At 37.4% G+C, this 22,241-nt stretch overlaps 1 protein-coding gene and 1 long non-coding RNA gene across 2 annotated transcripts in view; one reads left to right on the plus strand and one right to left on the minus strand.

Annotated features, from left to right (window-relative positions):
• The window catches only part of LOC139945734 (uncharacterized), a 34,594-nt gene extending 14,714 nt beyond the window's left edge, over positions 1-19,880 (minus strand). Inside the window, exons 1-18 of the mRNA XM_071943113.1 lie at positions 19,779-19,880; positions 15,730-15,849; positions 15,193-15,324; positions 14,486-14,695; positions 13,680-13,841; positions 12,646-12,777; positions 11,902-12,066; positions 10,364-10,582; positions 9,565-9,744; positions 8,553-8,825; positions 7,197-7,325; positions 5,669-5,908; positions 5,023-5,136; positions 4,087-4,396; positions 2,968-3,189; positions 1,865-2,117; positions 1,263-1,398; positions 291-470 (exon numbers count right to left, since the gene is read on the minus strand). Of these exons, the coding sequence (XP_071799214.1) occupies positions 291-470; positions 1,263-1,398; positions 1,865-2,117; positions 2,968-3,189; positions 4,087-4,396; positions 5,023-5,136; positions 5,669-5,908; positions 7,197-7,325; positions 8,553-8,825; positions 9,565-9,744; positions 10,364-10,582; positions 11,902-12,066; positions 12,646-12,777; positions 13,680-13,841; positions 14,486-14,695; positions 15,193-15,324; positions 15,730-15,849; positions 19,779-19,857 (3,256 nt within the window). The 5' untranslated portion in view covers positions 19,858-19,880. The remainder of the gene's footprint in view (positions 1-290; positions 471-1,262; positions 1,399-1,864; positions 2,118-2,967; positions 3,190-4,086; positions 4,397-5,022; positions 5,137-5,668; positions 5,909-7,196; positions 7,326-8,552; positions 8,826-9,564; positions 9,745-10,363; positions 10,583-11,901; positions 12,067-12,645; positions 12,778-13,679; positions 13,842-14,485; positions 14,696-15,192; positions 15,325-15,729; positions 15,850-19,778) is intronic.
• Positions 5,782-11,802, plus strand: LOC139945739 (uncharacterized). Its single transcript, XR_011787172.1, has 3 exons — positions 5,782-5,880; positions 9,570-9,771; positions 11,442-11,802. It is a non-coding gene; the product is annotated as an uncharacterized lncRNA (long non-coding RNA).
• Positions 19,881-22,241: the final 2,361 nt, after the last annotated feature.

The following is a 22,241-nucleotide window of genomic DNA, read 5'->3' on the forward strand; positions in this document are numbered from 1 at the left end:
AGGATGGCGTGGTTGGCTAGTGTGTGAGGTAGTTTGATGATAGTGGATTTGATTTTTTGTTCTATTTAAAGTATTCCCTTTTTTTAAGCAACTGTTAAACAGAAAAGCATATAGAATTTGTGAAGATTTTAACACAACCTAAAACACACAAGCCAAATGGGAATCAGGTTTTAGAATGAACAGGGAAAACTGGCTACAGTATTACAAATTGAAAAAAAAATAAAAAAATTCAAAGAGTATTTGTTTCAGGCCCTAAAAGCTGTCAAAGTAGTGGTTTTTTGTATTCCTACCATCACAACTGACTCCATCCTCCATAAGCCACCCCCCATCTTCACATAGACAGGTTTCCCCATCGGATGCAAGCGTTGTACCCGTTGGGCAGGCACATACAAACCCCTGTTGGTTACTGAGGGACCTCAAGCATAGATGTGAACATGGATTACCAGCGCTTTCACAGACGTTAGTTAAATCTGTTTTACAAAGAAGAAGGAGACAAGCATAGATGTGAACAAGGATTACCAGCGCTTTCACAGAAATTAGTCAAATCTGTTTGACAAAGAAGAAGGAGACAAAGAAGAAATGTATGTTCTAGGAACAAGTTGAAGCCAAATTGTCACACTTTGGAGTAAACTTCCAATTCACATCAAGGACACAACACCCTTCAACACATTTAAGACACTTCTAAAAGCCCACTTGTTTCAGGAGGCCTACCATCAATAACTTTTTTATTTCTTCTCTGCCTCGGCGCCTTTGAGCAAAATAATAAGCATTTATATAGCGCCATCTGTCTAGAAAACTAATCCGAGGCGCTGGAGAGGAAAAGAAACCGAAACAAAGAAGCAAACCTTTGATGCTTAGGTGCTTTCTAATTTTGGTTGATTGGTTGATTGATTGATTGATTGATTGATTGATTGGTTGATTGATTGATTGATTGATTGATTGATTGATCTAAACACCTACTCCCACCATCTGTAAGAAAGTGGTTAGTCAGGGTGCCTTTGGTTATAGGGGCCCCCACCTATGGAACAAACTCCCTCCAGAAATCAGCCAGTCTGACTCAATCATGCCATTCAAAAAACTGTTGAAGACCGAACTGTTCAGAGCTCGTTAATTTGTTTATTGTTAATTCTCTATTTTGTTCAGCGACTTGATCTAGTGTCTAGGATATGACGCTTTATAAGAACTTTGTATTGTTATTATTGATATCTTCAGTGAAAGATTTAGAAATAACCCATGAAATCATGAATTAAGTCGAGACTTACCTATAAAGCGATGGTCCATTGATACCAAACCCATTGGATTGCCAAAGCCATCAGAGACGACTTCCATTCGCTCTCCATTGTACTTATTTGCCGTTAACACTGCACTTGTGTCCCAATCAGTCCAGTAGACATTGGCCTGTGACAATAAAAAGAAGGACGTCTGATTGTTTAAAGTTTTCAGATAAAGGGGACTCTAAAAAGAACTGAAAAAGACTGAACTGGACGTGCAATGTGTGATGAATGCTAACAAACAGAGACAAAAATCGACTGGTAGTTAAAATTCATAATATACTTCCATTGTCTGTTTGGCTGATTACCACAGACAGAGCTGCCACCTCTGCCTGATTCTGCAAAAAGTTCCCAAAAATAAATAAGCTTTTCATGTTCTGCTGAAAACATTTGAAAACCTCCCCGAGTGTTGGACGAAATGTCCCTGATGACGAAATCTCCCTGATTTCAAGATGCAAATGTTGGCATCTCTGCTTAGATATGACAGCTTCTCAGGGAGTATTTTGCTGTGATGTGACCTTTTAAGTCTGAAAAAAGTACCCTGGAATCTGTAACCTTTGGCTGATGTCAATCCTAGGAGTCTGATCACGCACCTGATGTACGACAATACCAAAAGGGTGTCCGATATCAGTATCCCGGATAACATGTCGGTTATTCCCATTGATATCTGACGACTCTAATCGTCGCAGCTTAGCATCCGCCCAGAAGATTCGTTGCTCATCATAGTCGAGAGCTATACCATTAGGCCATTCGATATCTTCAGTTACTATGGTAACCGCATCTTGACCATCGAGACCAGCTCGTCCAATGTGGGGTGTCGAACCCCAGTCTGTCCAAAACATGTACCTGGAGGTGTAAAAAAAATTACAGTAACCTGGGGCTAAGACTTGCCGAGCGTATGGGCCGGAACATTAAAGTACAATTTTAAGATCCTGTTCATCAGTAGAAAATGTTGCATGCAGCAGTTACAGAGGGAACTTAAATGATAATGAAACTCTTTGTAGCAATATAGCTAGTAAGAACTCTAAATCTTTTTTTTGTGCTAAATGCTAGTAAGAACTCTTTGCAGCAGTAACCTTGTTCTTCTAAATAATGCTGGTGAGAAATCTTTATTAGAGCAACAACATTGTTCTTCTAAATGCAAGTAGGAACTCTTAATCTCGTTTTTCCAAATGCTGGTTGTTAGAACTTGTTGCAGCAATAACATTGTTTTTCTTATAGGATTTGAGGCATTGCATGTTGAGGTATCAGTGTATATTTGGTTTGCGGTAACACCATGTGTGTATCTACTTGCCATGTAGAGTTTGTTCTTAGAGAACTGTCTTGCTTTATTCTACTACCGCGGAGTAGATGTTCGGGGGTTCGGGAGACTTCTCAGTTCTGAAAAGAACTGTCCTGCTTTTTAACTATTACCCGGGCGGAGAGTATAGAAAATAGGCTGGGACTACTACTTTAGCTTATAGGATCGTAATTAACTGTTGTACGGCAGAGTCAGTTCTTAACTGGTAGTATATAAGAACTCTTTGTAGCTACAACCTCATTCTTCTAAATGCTGTAAGAACTTTTTGCAGCAATAACCTTGTTTATCTAAGTATAAGTAGGAACCACATGTATTGCAGTAATAACCTCGTTTTTCTAAATGCTAGTAAGAACACTTTGCAGATAGCTCATAAGATGGAATGCACTAAATAATTACCCTTCAATTGGATCAACCACAATTCCTCGAGGTTCTTCTAGATTTTCATTGATAAGCATCTTCTTGAAACTGCCGTCCCATCTAGCAACATTGATGGTATTATCGCCTGTGTCAGTCCAGTAGAGATTACGGTAGATGGAGTCAATTGCCAAGCCGTCTGATGTTAAAGTATCATTTATAATTACTTGCTGGGTGTCATCAGAGCCATCAGATAATCTAATCCTGTGCCACAAGTCAAAAATACAAACAAATGTTTATAAAACTGGACACCAACAGAAGTATAATCAAGATTTAAAACTTTGTACGGTGAAAATTAAATCTATTAATTAGCAGTTTGCAAGTCGCTATGTAATTATGTTAAACAGCTGTAGTGGTTTCAGTGAACTTTTGATTTAACAAACTGTTTTAATCAGACGCTGTGATGAAAACCTTTAATATCTTTAGGTTAGAGCTTCCCCGTAGAAAATTAAGCTGGTATTCAACCGGGACCCCACGGAAATAGAGAAATCCTGGCAATCCTGAAATCCCAGTTAAATGTTCTATAGTGTTTGTATGTTTTTAATCTATTGAATGCAACTTTACCAAGACTTTGAGACAATTTCTTAAGATCTTGGAAGTGTGTTTTTGCCGAGTCACATAATACAGATGAAATATAATGGATTATAACACACCTCTTGCTCGTTCTGTATTCTGGTTGGCTGAAACACGGTCACGTGGGATGAACTAATATAGGCTAGTGATCGCGTGTTTTGCGGGAATAGTACCAGAGCGGGCACTAATCTTTGCAAATAGTGCCCGCGGTAACAGCGTCCTCTCTTGACTTGAACCGTGAACAAACTACAAAATTCCTTTTTTCTGTTCTTATTTGACATTTTAAGACCCAGCTGTGTTATAAAACACATATTGGCATAATTCGGTAACTAGAGTACGTCTAGTCCCCCTCGGGCCTGTGAGTGACCAGAAGAGGGGATAGGTCGCTCTTCTGGTCACTCAAAGTCCCTCGTGGGAACAGACGTATACTAGTTACCTCGTTGCCAGTCAATGTGTGTACAACATTGCGAAGAAAATAACTGGGCTAGGTTCTCTGTCAAATAAAAAAGGAAAGACACATTAATTTACCGATAAATATTTCCAGCTGCAACATCGCTCACATAAGCAGCGTGCTCACTAGGGTCATATGTAATGGCCACGGCTGGTATCCCATCGGCAACAAGCTCAACGGTCTGATTGAAAACATTCAGTTTTCTGATTGTGGTACGGTCTGCTAGAAGGAGCGTAGGTGGTAAAGGGTTGGAAAATACACAGGTCCGGTTGTCCAGGTCGACATTATATGACATATGGGGGCACTCGCAGATGTAGCCTGGGTCTCTGTTGGTGCAGATAATGCCTGGGCAAAGGCTGTCTGCTGATTGTGCACACTCATCAATATCTAGATCGGTTAAAAATCAATCATGAAATATGAAATCATGATTTGTGTTCTTAGTCTTTGAAAAGTCACATTGAACTACCTATGAATTTAAACAAAAACAAAAAAAATCGGAAAATGTGCACAAGTGTGACAGCCAAAAAATTTCCTCTGACAAAAAATCAGTACACCAAAAATGGGGCCAGACTTTTTCTTTTTTCATTTTAGCCTGTGTTTGATTGCATTGAATTGAAATGTACCATGATGAATTTTAAAATGAGCAAGAGAGGGCACATCGGTTTCCTATACTATTTATCTTGGAGGGATAAGACCCCAAAGCTGTCTATAAGTATTGTGTTGGTTTACTCATAATTTGTTTTCCCAGCTGGTAGAAATATTGTAAACTTGTATGTGGCCAGCCTCAAGTGGTGACCCTCCGCCCTTAAATAAGTGACTGTGATGTGCTGTGCTTTGTGTAAACCAGTATTTATTGCGTTTTGTATATCATGGGGGAATTATAATCAGAACTGAGGATTATTTCATATTTTTTGGGTCATCATGAGGCTACCGCTTGTGTATTCTGGTGAATGCTTATCCTCTGAAAAGAGGACCGACCTCCTTTCCTTGTCTCTACATTTCTATAAACAAACCTTCACATCCATTCTCAGTGATCTGATACTCTGCTCCACATCTGCAGTAGTAACCCTTGGGGACGTCAATGCACTGTCTGCTTCCACAACCTCCATTGTCATCACTACACGCCTCTTTAATAAAATAGACCCAAAAAAAGAAATGATTATTATTATACCAAGTTTGCCATATCTTATATTTCTGCATCGGCTGTTTTGTGAAAGTGTAGTATTATTGAAGCTAAAGATTGGGCATTGTTGTTTTTGAATCCCCAGCTATGGTTAAGACAAATATTATATTCTGCCATAATGGAAAAAAATAATGGTCTACTTATTTACAACTTGTCTACATCTTGTGTACATCTTATCTTAATCTTGTCTGCATCTTGTGTACATCTTATCCTTATTTTGTCTACATCTTGTCCACATCTTTTCAACATAACCATTATCTGTATCTTTCCTTCATCTAACCTTCATCTAACCTTCATCTTATCTCCAACTTGTCTTCATCTTTTCTACATATGATCTGTATCTCCTTATCTTTATCTTATCTACATCTTGTCTACAACTTGTCTACATCTTCGTGTACTCCAATACCTTTATCCTCATTCCTGTTCACCTTAAAATAAAATGTTATAAATTCTTATCATCTGCAGTCTTGACTTACGAATAGTGCACTCCGTTTCATCAACCCCGCCGCGACAATCATCAATGCCATCACAAAGCTGAGAGGTCAAGATGCAAGAAGAATTGTTTGGACACCGGAACCGATCTGGTGCTGGACAAACACCTGAGCAGTCTTTCTCATCGGAGTTTCCAGGGCAGTCTTGAACGCCGTTGCAGCGAACTGAAAATGGCTTGCAGGATCCGTCATCACAGGTAAACTCATCATCAGAACATGTTTGGTCTGTAAATCATCAAGAGGTAGTAATGATTATAGGCGGGCAATTTCACAATTACTCATCTTATACACCGCTCAGGGCTCAATTTCATAGAGCCGCTAAGCACAAAATATTGCTTAGTTCAGCCGTTATTTGCTTATCCTGAAAATCACATGGAAATTTGGTTGGTAATCCTGTTTTTATCAAGGCAAATTTTCATGTCAGACAAATATTCATTGAGGGCAGTGGCAATTCATATTGGTAACATGAGCCATAAAATCTGCAAAAACAAATGTATTGGTTATTAGCAAGCATATACACTCTTACTTTTGTGGCCTCTTCTCATGTTCTAGAGAACACATCTGAAAATCTCCATAATTATTGGACACCTTTTACCTATTTTGTTGAATGAAGTTCTTTGTAAAAAAACTCCCTGATCGCAAGATACATATTCCCTGATTCTGCAGACAGTTCCCTGAACATTGTCCCTATTAACTTTCACATCTCTATTAAATTTTACTTCTCTTTTGTTTTCATCTAAAAGTGTGTAGGGACTTCTCTGTGATTGTGATATGCGCTCTACAAAAATGGTTCATTATTATAATTATTATTATTATATATTTCTAGTAAATATCTCCCTGATTTTACAAAATCTCTCTCATTGCAAGATGCATACACTGCATACACTGAACTGAAGAAAAGTTTCCTGAAAAAAAAAAAAAAATAAGTGAACAAATTTGAAAATCTCCCTGAATATGGAAACTTGTCTCTGTTTATGTTGAAGCTAATTCTAAATACCGCGGTACCAGGATGATTGTACAAAATCTCCCAGGTTTGAAATGTTGCCAGCTCTGCTTCCCTCCAATAAATGTCTTCCAACTAAATCATCAAATATTTCTTACACCTTCGGAACTCAATTCTTATGAGTTCTTCAAGCAGCATAAAGCATCAGAGTCCAGCTTTCTCAAGAAGACGATCAGAGCATACTGATCGAAACGTTGAGTTGAAACCAACGGTCCTTTTTAGAACCACCCTAACTCATTAGAGATAGTCATTACATGGTGCCGCAAACCTTTTCATATCTTATGAGTTCTGTTTAAAGATTGAAAAGGTTGATACCCATAGACCTTTGTCACGGTGTGGTCATCTTGATTTTATTCCACATTGCAACTCATTGTAACCAAACTGAGGCTAGACGAAATAATAGTCTGGTGCCATGCGCAATGAATGTTAGCATTCATACTGTTATTGGAAACAGGGAACATGACCAAGATGGTGACAGCGTGATAAGGGTCTATAGATAATTAATAATACCTTGACAGACGCTCGTTCCCTCATCTGACTCGTCCAAGCAGTCTGGATCATTGTCGCATTTCCAACTCAAAGGAATACACTGCCCATTCTGGCACTGGAATTCTGTTGCCATGTTGCAATGCATGCCATCTACAACAGAGCCAAAGACAACACATAGGACTTAACTTTTTATTGTTATCGTTGAGTTCAATGCTATACTTATCCCTTACAGAAAAACCTATACAAATTTCAAAGATGTGACGAAAAATCGATAAGAATGCTAAAGGAATACTCTTTAAAGGCAGTGAACACTATTGGTAATTACTGAAAATAATTATCAGCATAAAACCTCACTTGGTAACGAGTAATGGGGAGAGGTTGATAATATAAAACATTGTGAGAAACGGCGTGAAGTGACGTAGCTTTCGAGACAGAAGTAATTTTCTACGAATTTGATTTGGAGACCTTAAGTTTAGTATTTGAGGTCTCAAAATCAAGCATCTGAGAGCACACAACTTTGTGTGTCAAGGGTGTTTTTTATTTCATTCATATCTCGCAACTTCGACGACCAATTGAGCTCAAATTTTCACTGGTTTGTTATTTTATGCATATGTTTAGATACACCAAGTGAGAAGACTGGTCTTTGACAATTACCAATAGTGTCCACTGTCTTTAAATCCTATAGGATTCTATTGGCATTTCTTTTAGAAGGGATGGGATACTTTGTGAAGTCACATAGCAAATACATGTATGTAGGTGCCAGCTTGAGAATATACCCCAACTCATCTTTGGAAATAGAAAAAGAAACCAGGATCCCAGTGGGATTTCTGCTCGGAATCGCAGTTGTTTTTGTCTCATTCATAAAATAAATCAAGCTGCCAAGAAAGACCCTGTTGTGGTTCACATGTTAATAAATGCAAGATTTTATAGTCGTGTACCGCATATTCCAAAATCAGTGCATTGTGTTGCCGGTTTTGCTTAGATGTGGTTTTTACCTAGAATTCCTGCCGTAGCTGTAGTCATGAATTCGGACATGGCTTATTAAATCTTATCCATTGCATCACACTTTGCCATTGTGTGATAGATAAATTCAACAACAAAATAAACAACAAAATGCAATCTACATCCAAAAAGACTTGTATCGAATAGATGTAAAATTTGAATCAGAAATAAAGAATGTTAGTTTTGCAATTTCTGTTGTCTATTGGTAAGACACTGCTCTAGAATTGCAAGGGTTGTGGGTTCGAATACCACTTGAGTAATATTTGAGATTTTTTTCATAAAACAGTATTAACACATCGTTGTACATATAGGGGTAAACAAAAAATTAATAAGACTTGTATCGTTAAAACTTAAAAAGAAAAGTAAAAAACCCACCACAATTCTGCTCATCTGAACCATCCTCGCAGTCATTTTCCCCGTCACACAACCAGGTACTGAAAATACACTCTCCGCTCCCACACATGACTGCGTATGCACTGGGGCATGTGGTGGTCTGAGGAGGCGGGGTACTAGTCCATCCACTAGGGCACTCCATCTCGTCCTGGCCATCAATGCAGTCTATTCTGGAATCGCAAAGTGATTCCTCAGGGATGCAGATGTAATTGGATGAACAGTGGAATTCACCGACGGCACACGAGACTTCTGACCCTGATGACATTAAACAAACAAAATTCTGAAACTTATCTTTTTTAAAGGGCAAAGTAAATGTCAGGTTTAAATGTTGATTATGTGGATACATACAGTAAAATTTCATTTCAAAAGTTGTTAGTGAAAACCCAGAGCGATTTTCAGAGCGAATAATTCAGAATGGGAATACACAATCTGAACAATGTTTCTGACAGTAAGGTTTCTCAGATTCAGAATGTGGAATAAAAACCTGATATTTTTTTCCATAACCACATTACTTCAAATTGAATTGATTCTCAAAAATTATTTATACTATCAAAACCTGCTGTACTTTTAACCAGTTATGTTTTTATTATTTATTATCATGGGTTGATTTTGGCGCCTTATAAATATTCTTTATTATTACTATTACTATTATTATTATTATTATTATTATTATTATTATTATTATTATTATTATTATTGATTTTAAGAGTGGTTACCAAACCTGTACCTTTCCCTTTTCCCCCTCTAAGCACTTCTTATTTCCTCCAGGAGTTGATTCAATGTTCCCATAACAGTAATATCATTAAAATAACAATTACAATTAAATTTTTGAATAAATTTGCAGAGAACAAGTGAAGAGTATTGCACATTGTGTAGTATTTTAGGCTGGTAAGCAATATATATCTTTGCTTTGCAATGTATAGATTGAATAATGGTCATCAATCAACCCTGGTGGTTTGATGCAATATTTTTTTTATTAACTTTTTCAACTTACCACAGTTTTCTTCATCAGATCCATCTGAGCAGTCCCTTTCCGAGTCACACAACCACGCCTTGAAGATGCACAACCCACCACTCCCGCAGACAAACTTTGAAGGATCTGTGGGGCAAATGGGTAAAACCACTGCCGGCACATCGGTTCTGCATAGTTCTGTTTCCTCATCACTTTGATCACCTGAGTCAAGAAGAAAAATAAGTCATGGTAATAATAATAATGACAATAATACATTGTTCTTTTTTAGTGCTATATTATATCTGTTTTTTTTCGAAGCCGTGTTTAAAATAAGACTGCTGTGGGTTCTTTTAAGTGCATTACGCTGCACTAATTACAACCCAATCCCAGAACCATCCCACCCCCAAGGACAGAGCACTAATTGTTCAGTGTCTTGCCTAAGGACAAAAGTGTCAAGACCCAGACTTGAACCCACACTCTGCTGTTCAGAAACACCAGAGTTTGAGTCTAGTATGCTTGAATGCTCACAGCTTTCTTGAAAATTTTAGTGGAGAAAAGTTGATATTTTATCAGGGATGTTTTGCTTGATTGAGGCAATAAAAATAGGTAATTGTGATTTTTGAATTTTTAATTTGAATTTTTTTTGGTGGGAGGGGTCTTCAAATGATATTTTCTTGACTTGGAAAATATTTTCTCAAGAAGAATGTTACTAGAGTGAACTTTACAATCAGCAATCTTTCACATCAACTCTAACTTTCCCTTGGACATAAAATTACCAATCTGTTTGTAGGCCCAACTGTGTCTGTAAATATGGCATGACATTTATGGCAGTTCTACTTACGGCAGTCTGGATCTCCATCGCAGACGAACTGCTTTCGGATACACTCGTTTGACTTGCATCGAAATTCGTTTTCTTGGCACGATGCTTCCTCACAATAGTCTTCATCTGAACCATCGGAGCAATCCGCATCCTCATCACAAACCCATGCAGATGGAATGCATTTGCCCTCGGACTGGCAGTTGAACTGTCGATCTCCACAAGGGTTCACTGGTTCAACGTCTTGAATTGAATGGAAAAACAACAATGTCAAATCTTTGTGTCCCCCCCCCCCCCTCGGACCTTCTGGTCTGGGTCTCAGACTATCGGGTCTCGACTACAACACTGGTATATCTGAGTCATGGGAAACAAAAGCTCAATGGATTTACATTTCAAACCCACAATAGCCCATTATGCACAAACGCCATCTTAAAAATATAGCAATGCATTTAGGAAACCAGCTAAAAACTGCAGTGGCAGTGTAAAGAATGTTATTCGGGTTTTAATCTTGCACTGATGTGTGATAATCAATCTGTACTTTTCAGTGCTTTTCAAGTTGTGAGGAACACAAACTGTAAGAAGATGCAACTTCGTATGTTATGATTATAAGTCAAGCTTTATTCCAGATAATGAGAGTTGACTGTTACATGCGGGCGGCCATGTTATAAGGTGATACAATGCATTATGGGAAGTAAACACTAGACTTGAGTCAGTCTGCTTATGGCATACTGCTACACAAACCACAGGCTACTCATGTAGGATATAAACCCTTGACCCCTGTATTACAGAACAGATGTTTTAACCTCTATACCACCATGTGTTCCCTTGTGACAACGGTTTAGACAGTATTATTTCCTGCAACAAAAACCATCCATCCATGGACCAATCAAGTTGAATTTTAGTTATGATAGGTGGTCCTTCATGCTAAAAAAGTTTTCAATGTCATCAATTTCAGTTGTCGTCTTTGTTTTTATTTAAATTTGAGGTTAAACAAAGAACCAAAATGTTTTTTTTGTTTTTTTTAACCCCAAGCCGTTTCAAAATTACCCAGTCAGTTTCTCTAGTGGTTTAGAACTTGAAATTACTTTTTGTTTTACTGCAGGCGCTGGGGAAATAAGAAGATAAATCCCTGTAGAAATCTGCAAATGAAGAATATAATGAGGCGGTTTCATTAAAGACACTGGACACTATTGGTAAATGTCAAAGACCAGTCTTCTCACTTAGTGTATCTCAACATATATGCACAAAAGTTGAGAGATAATAATCAAAGAAAAAACACCCTTGTCACACGAAGTTGTGTGCTTTCAGAAGCTTGACTTCAAGACCTCAAAATTGAATTCTGAGGTCTCAAAATCAAATTCGTGGAAAATTACTTCTTCTCAAAAACTAGAACTTCTTCAGAGGGAGCTGTTTTCTCCCAATGTTTTATACTATCATCAGCTCCCCGATCGTTACCAAGTAAGGTTTTATGCTAGTAATTATTTTGAGTAATTACCAATAGTGTCCACTGCCTTTAACTGCAGTCAGCAAGACCACTTTTATGGAACGTGGTTTGAACTTACCACACCCTACTTCATCTGACCCATCATCACAGTCTTCAGAATCGTCACACACGAAAGCTTTCAAAACACACATTCCACTGTTACAGGCAAACATCAATTCACCGGAGCAAGGACTCTCTGTGGTCTCTGCGTTGCATCTTGCAGGATCTTCATCACTAATATCAGCTAAACGGTAAATCAAAAACGGTCTTTGGAAAAAAATCAATCAGCTTGAATCAACTTTAAGTTGAGAAGGTAGTGCATTCTGCTCTACCAGCCAGGTTTCTTGTTGATAATACCCTTGCCTACAATCTTAGGAAAAAATACAATCAGCTTTAATCAACTTTAAAAGTTGATTAGTGTCGATGTTGCTATTAGATTGCACTCGATCTCTGCTCTTCGTAAGTTGCATGGAGACTTCTGTGTGATGCTCTATATACGCCCTTTGTTATTACTGAGAAGGTTATGCATTCTGCTCTACCAGGCAGGCTCCTAGTTGATAATACCCTTACCTACACCCTTAGAAAGGCAGTACCTGTTTCAGCCCCAGGAGTAGGGTGCAATGTGCCACCTGGTGACAGTTGGTTTGGATCAACAACCCAAATATAGCCCTCATACCTTGAAAATTTACCCTTACTGTTTTCCTTTGGGGTTTATTACTTCATTATTACAAATCTAGCACTTCATGTCGAGTGATTAATGTTTTTTTTTCTCAAAATGAACCGCGAGTAACCAGGAAATCCTCGTTTGGTTTGACAGACTTACAGCATTCAGCGACACCATCACAAACCCATTGCATGGGAATACACAACGTTGGGGGCGTCCACAGGCACTGGAACTGAGACTCGGAGCATGTGATCTCTTCAGTAGTCACCTGATCAGTAGGGACTTCGGTAGCTGTAATAGAAAAATAAAGCTTTTTTGTTTTTTTGTCATTGTTAATTGCATTGTTTGTATGTAAAAAATGTAGTTTGTACTCTTTTTGTTTGGTTGTTTTTGTTTTTCTTAAGCGCTTTGTATCGCTTTTGTAATATTATTATTATTATTATTTTAGTGACTTAATCATTATTACAGAAAATAAAAGATGTGTGTTACCAATTTTTTCAATGATACATGACGACTTGCATAATGCTTATTACTGACACATTTTTTTAAGTTGTTGTATTTTATTAACAATATTATAAACATAAAACTTTATTCTTTCAGATAGCAGAAATACTTTTAAACGTTTTGCATATGAACTTGTCAATATCCCAATTGTTTTCTTCTTGTGGTTGTTTCACTTGTGATATACTGAACATTTGAACTTGTTATAATAACAATTTAGAAGTAACAAATTGTTATTCTTTCAAATATTATAACCGCTTTTAGTTTTTAGGCAATATCCACACTGTATTTCTCACATGCTTGTTTGCCCGTGGTAACATTTAAAATTGGCATTTTTCATAACTGATAACACTAAGCCTTGAACTTAAGCAGATCATAGATGATCTGGGTGGATTTCACAAAGGTAGTCCTAACTTAGGACTAGTCCTAGGCAATGCTAAGATATAGGACCAGTCCTAAGTTAGGATGAGTTACTGGTCCTGACTTAGGACTGGTCCTATCTATTAGCATTGCCTAGGACTACCTTTGTGAAATCCACCCCAGAGCATAGGGCCTACTGATCAAAATGTTGAGTTGTTAACCACCGGTTCTTTTCAGAACCATACTCAAATAAAGATATTGTGCAATCATAGCTTTTCTTGATATAGTGAAATTTATAAGATCCCACTGCTGCCACCAAATTATCCACTTACTTGCATCACAGTTAGCTTCATCAGAACCATCTATGCAGTCCTCTTCAGTATCACACCACCATATTGCAGGAATACATTGTCTATTACCACAACTTCTTTCATTCCCAGGGCAATTTGGAGTCTGGTCTTTACACACTGAGTCGTGCTCATCACTTTCATCATCTACAAAGAAACAAAAAGAATTTTTTAGGGAGGAGTGCACAATATTTGTGGATCCTTGAAATAGAAAATATTTGTACATATAATGACTGTAAACAAATTAATGTTATGCAGTCCAACCAGGTTTGGCATTCCCTCCCACCATAGATTTGCTTCCTATACCCCCAAGTGACCGTTACTTTGAATCTGGTGCTTTCACCTAGTAATTTTGTCGCTTTTCTACTAGTTTGCTTTTTGTTCAGCTTCTAAAACTGAGTTTCGTCTCTCATATTTTACACCTTTCTTAGAGGTGTATCTACCACAGATAACCCTCATTCTATTTTGGACAGTGTATAACTGTTGTAATACCATCCCTATACCCTTTGCACATGAGGTCCCAAGCCCCATACTCCATCACTGGGGTCTGGTTAGAGAGTGCCTGCACGTTTCCATTGTTTGACATTGGCGTTGGTGGCCAATGCGAGGTTTTTTGGCAGCTCTTTGAGATGAAGTTTAAATACTTTCTCAGAAATTCCTGTTTAACATCTATGAGGCCATTGTGTCTTCCTTTAAAAAGCTGTAAGGAAGGTCATATAAAAATAAAAACTATCAATGCTGTTGTGTGTAAAAAATAATTTGCTTGCATAAGCTTTTTTGTAGAAGCTCACCGCAATCATTATCGCCATCGCAAGTCCATCTCGAAGGGATGCATTTAGTAGACTTCATACACTGGAACTCGTTTTCTTGGCACATTTTCTTTGTGCAATTCGTCTCGTCAGAGCCATCTTCACAGTCTTCAGTTCCATCACACTGCCAAGCACTTGAAATACATGACTTAGAAGAACCACAATGGAACTGAGTGCTGTCACAAGATAAATCTGGAAGTAAACCCAGCAAGAACTATTGTCACAACGGCCAAATTTGATAGAGCTGCCGAAGCAGAAAATACTGCTGAAAAATTTTCTGCTAAGCAGAAATGGTCAGGATACCATGCAGTCACAAATTGGACAACCGGTAAGCAAAGTTTTTTAGGGCTAAGCTGCTTCCTCCGTATTCCGGTAAGCAAAGTTTTTTTTAGGGCTAAGCTGCTTCATTAAACAGGGCCATTTTCATAAAACTGTACGAGCAGAAAATTATACTAATCTGAAAATTATGCTAAGCAAATGTCTTGGCTCAGTAAGAAATGAACGGGGTATCAGTCACAGGAATGGAAACTGTATACTTGTGGCTGTTAACCTATATTTACCAAGCAAAAGTTATTTATGCTTAGCAAGTATTTGTGATTACAGGCTTATAGAACTGCTTGAGATAAAGTGTTGCTAAGCACATAAAAAAATCTCTTTGCTTACCATAATGAAGGTATGATATAACTTACCTGAACAGGTGGCTGTATCTTCATCGGTGCCATTTACACAGTCTTCCTCACCATCACATTGCCAGCCTTTGGGTATACAGCTGGTGCCACTGCATCTGAATTCAGTCTCTTCATCGCAACTTCTATAATACCCTATTATTTTGATAATTTAATTTAAAAAAAAAAATTAAAAAAAATGTTTTTTTATATTTTTTTGTTATTATTATTTATTTATTATCGTAGGTTTTTTTTTTTTTTTTTTTTTTTTTTTTTTTTTTAAACGGATGTTGGACTTAATTTCTCTTTTTAGAAAATGGTAGCTGAAACGCTAAGTTTTGACCTTCGAAAAGGTAAGTTCAAATGCTCATTTTCAACAGAACTCTCGCGCACTCAAGAAAAACAACCAAATGTTAAAATACTACCAGCAGCTCTCCATTGCTTGTTACCGAGTTAGTGTTGATGCTTAAAGGGTGTCCAGTGGCTGTAAGGGAGATATAAGTGCTGGCAGGATTCTGGATTTTAGCCAAAAGTGCAGTTTCAACCTCGTTGCCTTCTTACCTTCACAGTTTTTTTCATCTGATTCATCATCTAGACAGTCATATTGGCCATCGCATCTCCAATCAACGGGCAGGCACAGTCCACTCGTTTCGCACATAAACTCAGTGTCGCTCTCACATGCTGCACGGTAAAAAAAAAAAAATGTCAAAAAATATACAACACGAACGGCAGAAAAATGAAAGTGAATATTCCTTCTGGTAGATAAGGGAATCATTAATTAAAAACAAAAACACTTAAAAGCAAGAAACTGCCATCTATCGGCTTGCGGTCCTATATCAAACAAAATAGCCATCAAATAGACCATTACATTTGCAAGAAAATAGCAATTCAAATATCTCATTACATTTTGCAAGAAAGTAGCAACTCAACTACATGTAAATTAGTACATTTGCAAGAAAATAGCAACTCGAATAGATCATTACTTTTGTAAGTACATAGCAACTCAAATAGATCATTACATTCGTAAGAAAATAGCAATTCAAATAGATCATTACATTTGCAACATAATCAGTTCAAATATGATCATTAAATTTACGACATATCAATGCAAATAGATCATAACATTTGTAAGAAAAAAAGCAATTCAAATATATCACCACATTTGAAAGGATAGAAATTCAAAAAGATCATCACTTTGGAAAAAAATAATTCAAATCGATAATTACCTTTGCAATAGAAGTAGCAATTCAGATACTTTTGCAAGTTATTAACAATTGAAATAGATCGTCACTTTTTAAATGTTATAAATGTTTCACTTGCATTATTTTGTGGGGCTTTATGGATCCGTTTAGAAGTCAAATCTCTTTGTGCCGTCAATTGAATTTAAACATTTTGAACAATCCAGCTGGGAAAAAATATGCTGTTTCCAATTAGTATAGACCTTGCTTTTGCAACGTCACAGCCCGAGTTTTTGCCAACCCAGATTGGAAAACTATAGAAAGCCATAAGTGCAAATCAAGAATAGATCGCTATTTTTGGTAACAATGTAACCAAATTAGTTGATTTTGTTTAAAACAAAGCAACTTATCATGAGAGGTATTTTATTTAATTGAAAATTTGCAGAAAATGTCGAATTTTGTTGAAACATCTGTTTTTACGATTGAGTGTTTTACTAACATTCGGCCGACCATGCCAACCAAGGCGGTTTGTTTATCAACAAAAAAAAAGGTCTATAGAACTGTCGTTATTTAATTAGTATTGCATGCCTGGAATTATACGGGGGCGTGACCTCTGTTGCCCTGGGTCATTTGGTGCCCCTTTGTCAAAGGTTTCCATTAGCATTCGGAATTCAGTGGAAGTGTCATTTGCCGAAATGAAAATGGCCTTGCCCTCTCAAAAAATAAACATCAAGGTCAGGTAATACTCGAATGTTTTATTCTGATTTTAAAACTAAAACTAAGTATTAAATAAATAAATAAAATAAAATAACAAAAATGCCTGAACTGTCTACTTGATACAACTTTTTTGTATATATACACACTATCAATCCTAAGAATCACTTTGATGATATAGTTTGTGAATGCATTGGAAATGAACATTTACGGTTCGATCAATGTTAGCCCAACGGAAGGTCTTCAGGGTAGCGGAAAGGTTTCACCCCCAATTGAAAAGCATCCCGTTTACAGCTCGTTTTCAGGATCAATTCTTGTCAATAGAGTTGCAATACCAACTAAACAAAATAGGGTTTTTGAATCGGATTTTCTGACTACAATTTCACTTTTTATAATTTTTGTGGTTTGCTACATTTTGACCCTTTGTCATGTAAATTTTTATAGTGTGCGTTTCGCGGTTGCAGTGGAGATCTAACCTTTTTTTCAAATTTGTCTCCTTGTTATCAGAAATAGGGTTGATTTACTCTGGGTCCGCCTGACGCTTTTTTAATCCTGCATTTTAATGTTTTCTTAACTGTACAGCGCTTTGAAACAGTGTTAAAGCGCTTTATAAATGCATTTAAGTTAAGTTGATCTTCTTTCGAGCTCCTTTTCATGGAGTAGAAATTGGTACCCGGAAAATATGTGTTTTTGTTGTGAGCTGATGATATGGTTATCTAATCTGATTCGCAGGAGGGTCTTCAACTCTTACTCAAAAGGCTTGAGAACTATTGTAATAAGTGGATACTTGTTGTTAACACTCAGAAAACCAAAGTTGTCACTTTCAACAGCGATCTTTACAAGTTGCGGAATGGGCATACCCAATTTTAATTTTAACCAAGCAGAAATTGAAAGTGTGGCGATCTATATTTAGGTGTTATTTGTCAATCATCTGGCTCATTTAAACTAAACAACAAGAATCTTCGTGACAAAGCTTCTAAGACCACTTTATACCTATTCTTTAACATGTAGGGAATGATCTTAAGCCCTGCTTTTAACAATTCTTGACAAGTTACTAAAGCCCATACTAACATATTGTTCAGCTGTCACTTGCTAGAATGTAACCAAACTGAAGCTTTGATTTGGTTAAGGTTTATTTTAAATGTGAATAGGCCCAATAACGCAGTCCGGGGTGAATTTGGTATGTTTCCTTTTTACCTAGAGCAATGTCAACATAATGCAAAATTACTGGTTTAAATTGAGTGGTAAACACAGGAATTCCATTCTGTACAACTCCTTCAAAGTTGATCAAACTCTAGGGCTGAACCACAAACCATAGGTATTTCTCATGCTTAGAAAATACTTTGATTCAGTCACCTGTAAATGTAATGCGCCACAGAACATACCTGAGCTATACAACCGAAGGAATGTGAAACGTATTTTTTGTTAAAGGCAGTGGACACTATTGGTAATTGTCAAATTGTCAAAGACTAGCCTTCACCGTTGGTGTATCTCAACATATGCATACAATAACAAACCTGTGAAATTTTGAGTTCAATCGGTCATCGAAAAAAACGCCCATGTCACACGAAGTTGTGTGCGTTTAGATGGTTGATTGCGAGACCTCAAGTTCTAAATCTGAGGTCTCGAAATCAAATTCGTGGAAAGTTACTTATTTCTCGAAAACTATGGTACTTCAGAGGCAGCCGTTTCTCACAATGTTTTATACCATCAACCTCTACCCATTACTCGTCCCCAAGAAAGGTTTTATGCTAATAATTATTTTGAGTAACAACCAATAGCGTCCACTGCCTACAACGTTATGTGTTTATTTCTAACTTGTATAATAGATTGCACAATGACTGTTGAATTCAATCTGGCCAAAAGAATAAGCTCGGGACATACCGTATCTTCCGAACGCCCAGTTTGAGTTTGAGTTAAATTTACACTGTGTTATTAAGCCCTCTTTGTCGTCATTCTTTGGCCCGTTTCAGATGCTCTTCACACAATTATTGAAATAGGGAGGTATATTGGGTTAGAGTCAAGCCAAAGAATGTGCCAGAAATATCACCTTGATGTTGAAACAAAAATCCAATTTCTGCTAGATTGCCCATGACCTTAGGAGCTTTATGTTGGTTTATATATTATTGGTAAATTCAAAGACTTTGATATTCTTGCGTGTAGGAAAGATAGATTTAAAGTTTTTGATGGACACTCCTGACGAAGCTATAATTAATTGCGATGCAAAGTATGTCTTTTTATTTACCGTTTAAAAGAAAAATCAACCTGTGTGGGCTTTATCAATACACTGTCTGTTTCTGTTCTAAAAATAACAGTAACAGTAACACTCATTTCCGCATTGACTTCATCTATCATTCATAATGTTGTTACCCACCCCGGGGTTATTTTATGGGGTCTGTTCCAGTTTCGGAATAAAATAAGATTCAGTACTATATTATGCTCTCTTTCTCAAAAATTTCGTTAGATCATGGAGCTATAAAAAGGTTAGATCATGTTTATAGCTCCATGGTTATGTTCGAGCATAATATATAGAGCTAGCACCAGGAAGCAGTGCACATAGGTTCTCACAAGGTTTATACTATCAACGGCTCTCTCTATTGCTCGATGACCAAGTACGTTTCTATGCTAAGAATTATTTTGAGTAATTACCAAAGGTGCCAAGGGCCTTTCAACTGGAGCCAGATGACCAATAAGGTACTCGCCCTGAAAAAGACTTACCGTTTGCCTTGTGGAAAGCGACCAGAAGTGCCAAGTAAAGAGACAGCTTTGCAGCGGCCCTGCTATCGATCCACAGCATCTTGGCGGTAGGTTGATGGGATACACAACCCCAAGAACTACTGGAAATGATAATTGGTATTCACTAACCGATCGCTTATATAGGAACTGCTGCACTCTTGAACCCCCTGGGCCGGCACATCTGTCTCTCCACGGTGGTTTAGATTGATACAGGATGTAGCATACGTAAATAAATCAAACGCAAGCAAGGAAACCATTATTTGTAAAAATGTGATGTTAAAAGCTTACTGTCGTATGGTTCGGACCTGAAATGTATTACCAATACTATGGGGATAGTATAAAGTATTGGGAAACCATCTACCTCTTGCGCTATGCATATACTATATGTGCTCTATAAATATGGGTCTGGGTCAAAGCATGGAGGAATCCTACCTCATGCATGGTTAAATGCACTGACACTATTGGAAATTACTCAAAATAATGTTTATCATAAAAATATACTTGGTAAAGAGCTATAATGGAGACCTGTTGATAGTTTATAAAACATTGTGAGAAAAGGCATTTTAGAGACGGCAATTTAAAAACCACAAGAAAGATAAAAAGTTTTAAAAGTTTGTAAGAACTGCTCTAATATTCCGACACCCCCATTTTCTGACAACTCTAAGTTCCTCAAAACTCTGATGATTACACATGCTATAGGGTTTGGTTTAGGGGCAATACTTGGAGAATGCATGCATGAGGGTGTCGGAACACGAGCGAACACGAACAAGAAGTTGACCGGGGTGTATGTGTGATGTTTTAAAAAAAACAAAACAAACAAACAAACAAACAAACAAACAAATAAACAAACAAACAAACAAACAAACAAACAAACAATGACACTCAAAAATTTACACCTATTTTAACAAGTACTCTCTCCTGTTTATTGAGAAAAAAAAACTGAAAGGAATTTACCTTTCCGTTTATAAGAAAAAAAGAATAAAAGAAGTTGATCATTCCGGTAAGAGGAGTTATGTCTATAATAAAGGAATTCAATTTGCTAGCTGTTCACGGAATACTTCGCAAAACAAACGACTTTCTATCAGATGTTTAGATTCAGTGTATATGTAACATGAGTGCCTTCAGTGAAACGGGCATAACTTCTCTTTAGAAATGATCAGTTATTTGTTTATTTGTTTTTCTATTTTTTCTTCTTCTTAATATAAGCATGAAAGGATGCTTGTTTATGTGCTTCACGTGGGTGTTGAGTGTCGGTTGTTGTTTTGATTTTAAATCATAAATCTCGGTCAACTTTTTTTTTTGACTCGGCCCTATAATAATTGGGTGTCGAAATATTGGGATGTCGGGGACCGGAACACATGGGTGTAACCATAAGGTTGTCTATACTTTGGATAGGATTAATTTCCCCGCCCCGCAGAAAGTGAATCATCTCATTTCATCGATGACCAAAATAATAAGGTCGAGATCAGGCCATAGTGTATAGACTTGGTTTTAAGCCTGCTGCCAATACATTATTTCCTGAAATAGCGCCCTCTTGTTAGATTAACCTCAGTCAAAAGCCTATGAGTTGGGTGGGGCGCGTGTGGGTGCATTTTCGTGGCTGATGCAGAGGAAAAACCGTGATCTCAGACTTGAATTCAAGTCTAGCCATGGTGAGACCAAATGACCCTGTGTTCCTGTTTCTTTACACCCCCGTTGTGAGAGTCCTAAGCACACGATACCGCCTGACATGGTCTGATGATATCAACTGACATGGCATGGGAAATAAACTGACAACCTACGAGCAATAAACGTCTTTGAAATCACGCACTGCTTGAAAGTTAATTTCAAGGTTACGATAATGAATTGAACTTTCGTGTGTCGATTGACATTTCTGTGACAATATTGTGTAGTATATTTCTCAAGAGGCATGGTCTGGTTCTCCAACCCGAAGGCACTCTGCGCCGCGTGCATGTTTGGCATGTAGTCGTAACTCTTTGGTCCCAGTGTCCTACGTGCATCATTGCGTTGACAAGTAGGCCTATATAGGCCTACGTAAGGGAAAAAAATCGCGCTCTTTTTTAAACGGCGATCGAATACTCGCGATACTTCCACGGTTTATGGAAACTCTTAAAGTCTTAAACAACACTGAGTGAGAAGTTACCTCTTTCTCACTCAACGTTGCTTCATTCAGAGGGAGCCGTTTCCGTGTTAGGCCCCAATATCGACAGTTCTTGCTCATTATCAGATTTTTTATATAACAAAAATTATTTTGAGTACTATTACCAATAGTGTCCACTGCCTTTAAAGCCATTATACCCTTTTGGTACAGGAAAAAAAAAAGTTCACAGATTTACAAATAATTTACAGGGTTTACAGAAGGTAATGGTGAAAGACTTCTCTTGAAATATTGTTCCATGAAATGCTTTACTTTTTGAGAAAACATTAAACAATATAAATTCTCGT

This window comes from Asterias amurensis, chromosome 13 (assembly GCF_032118995.1).
Source record: "Asterias amurensis chromosome 13, ASM3211899v1".
NCBI lineage: Eukaryota > Metazoa > Echinodermata > Asteroidea > Forcipulatida > Asteriidae > Asterias > Asterias amurensis.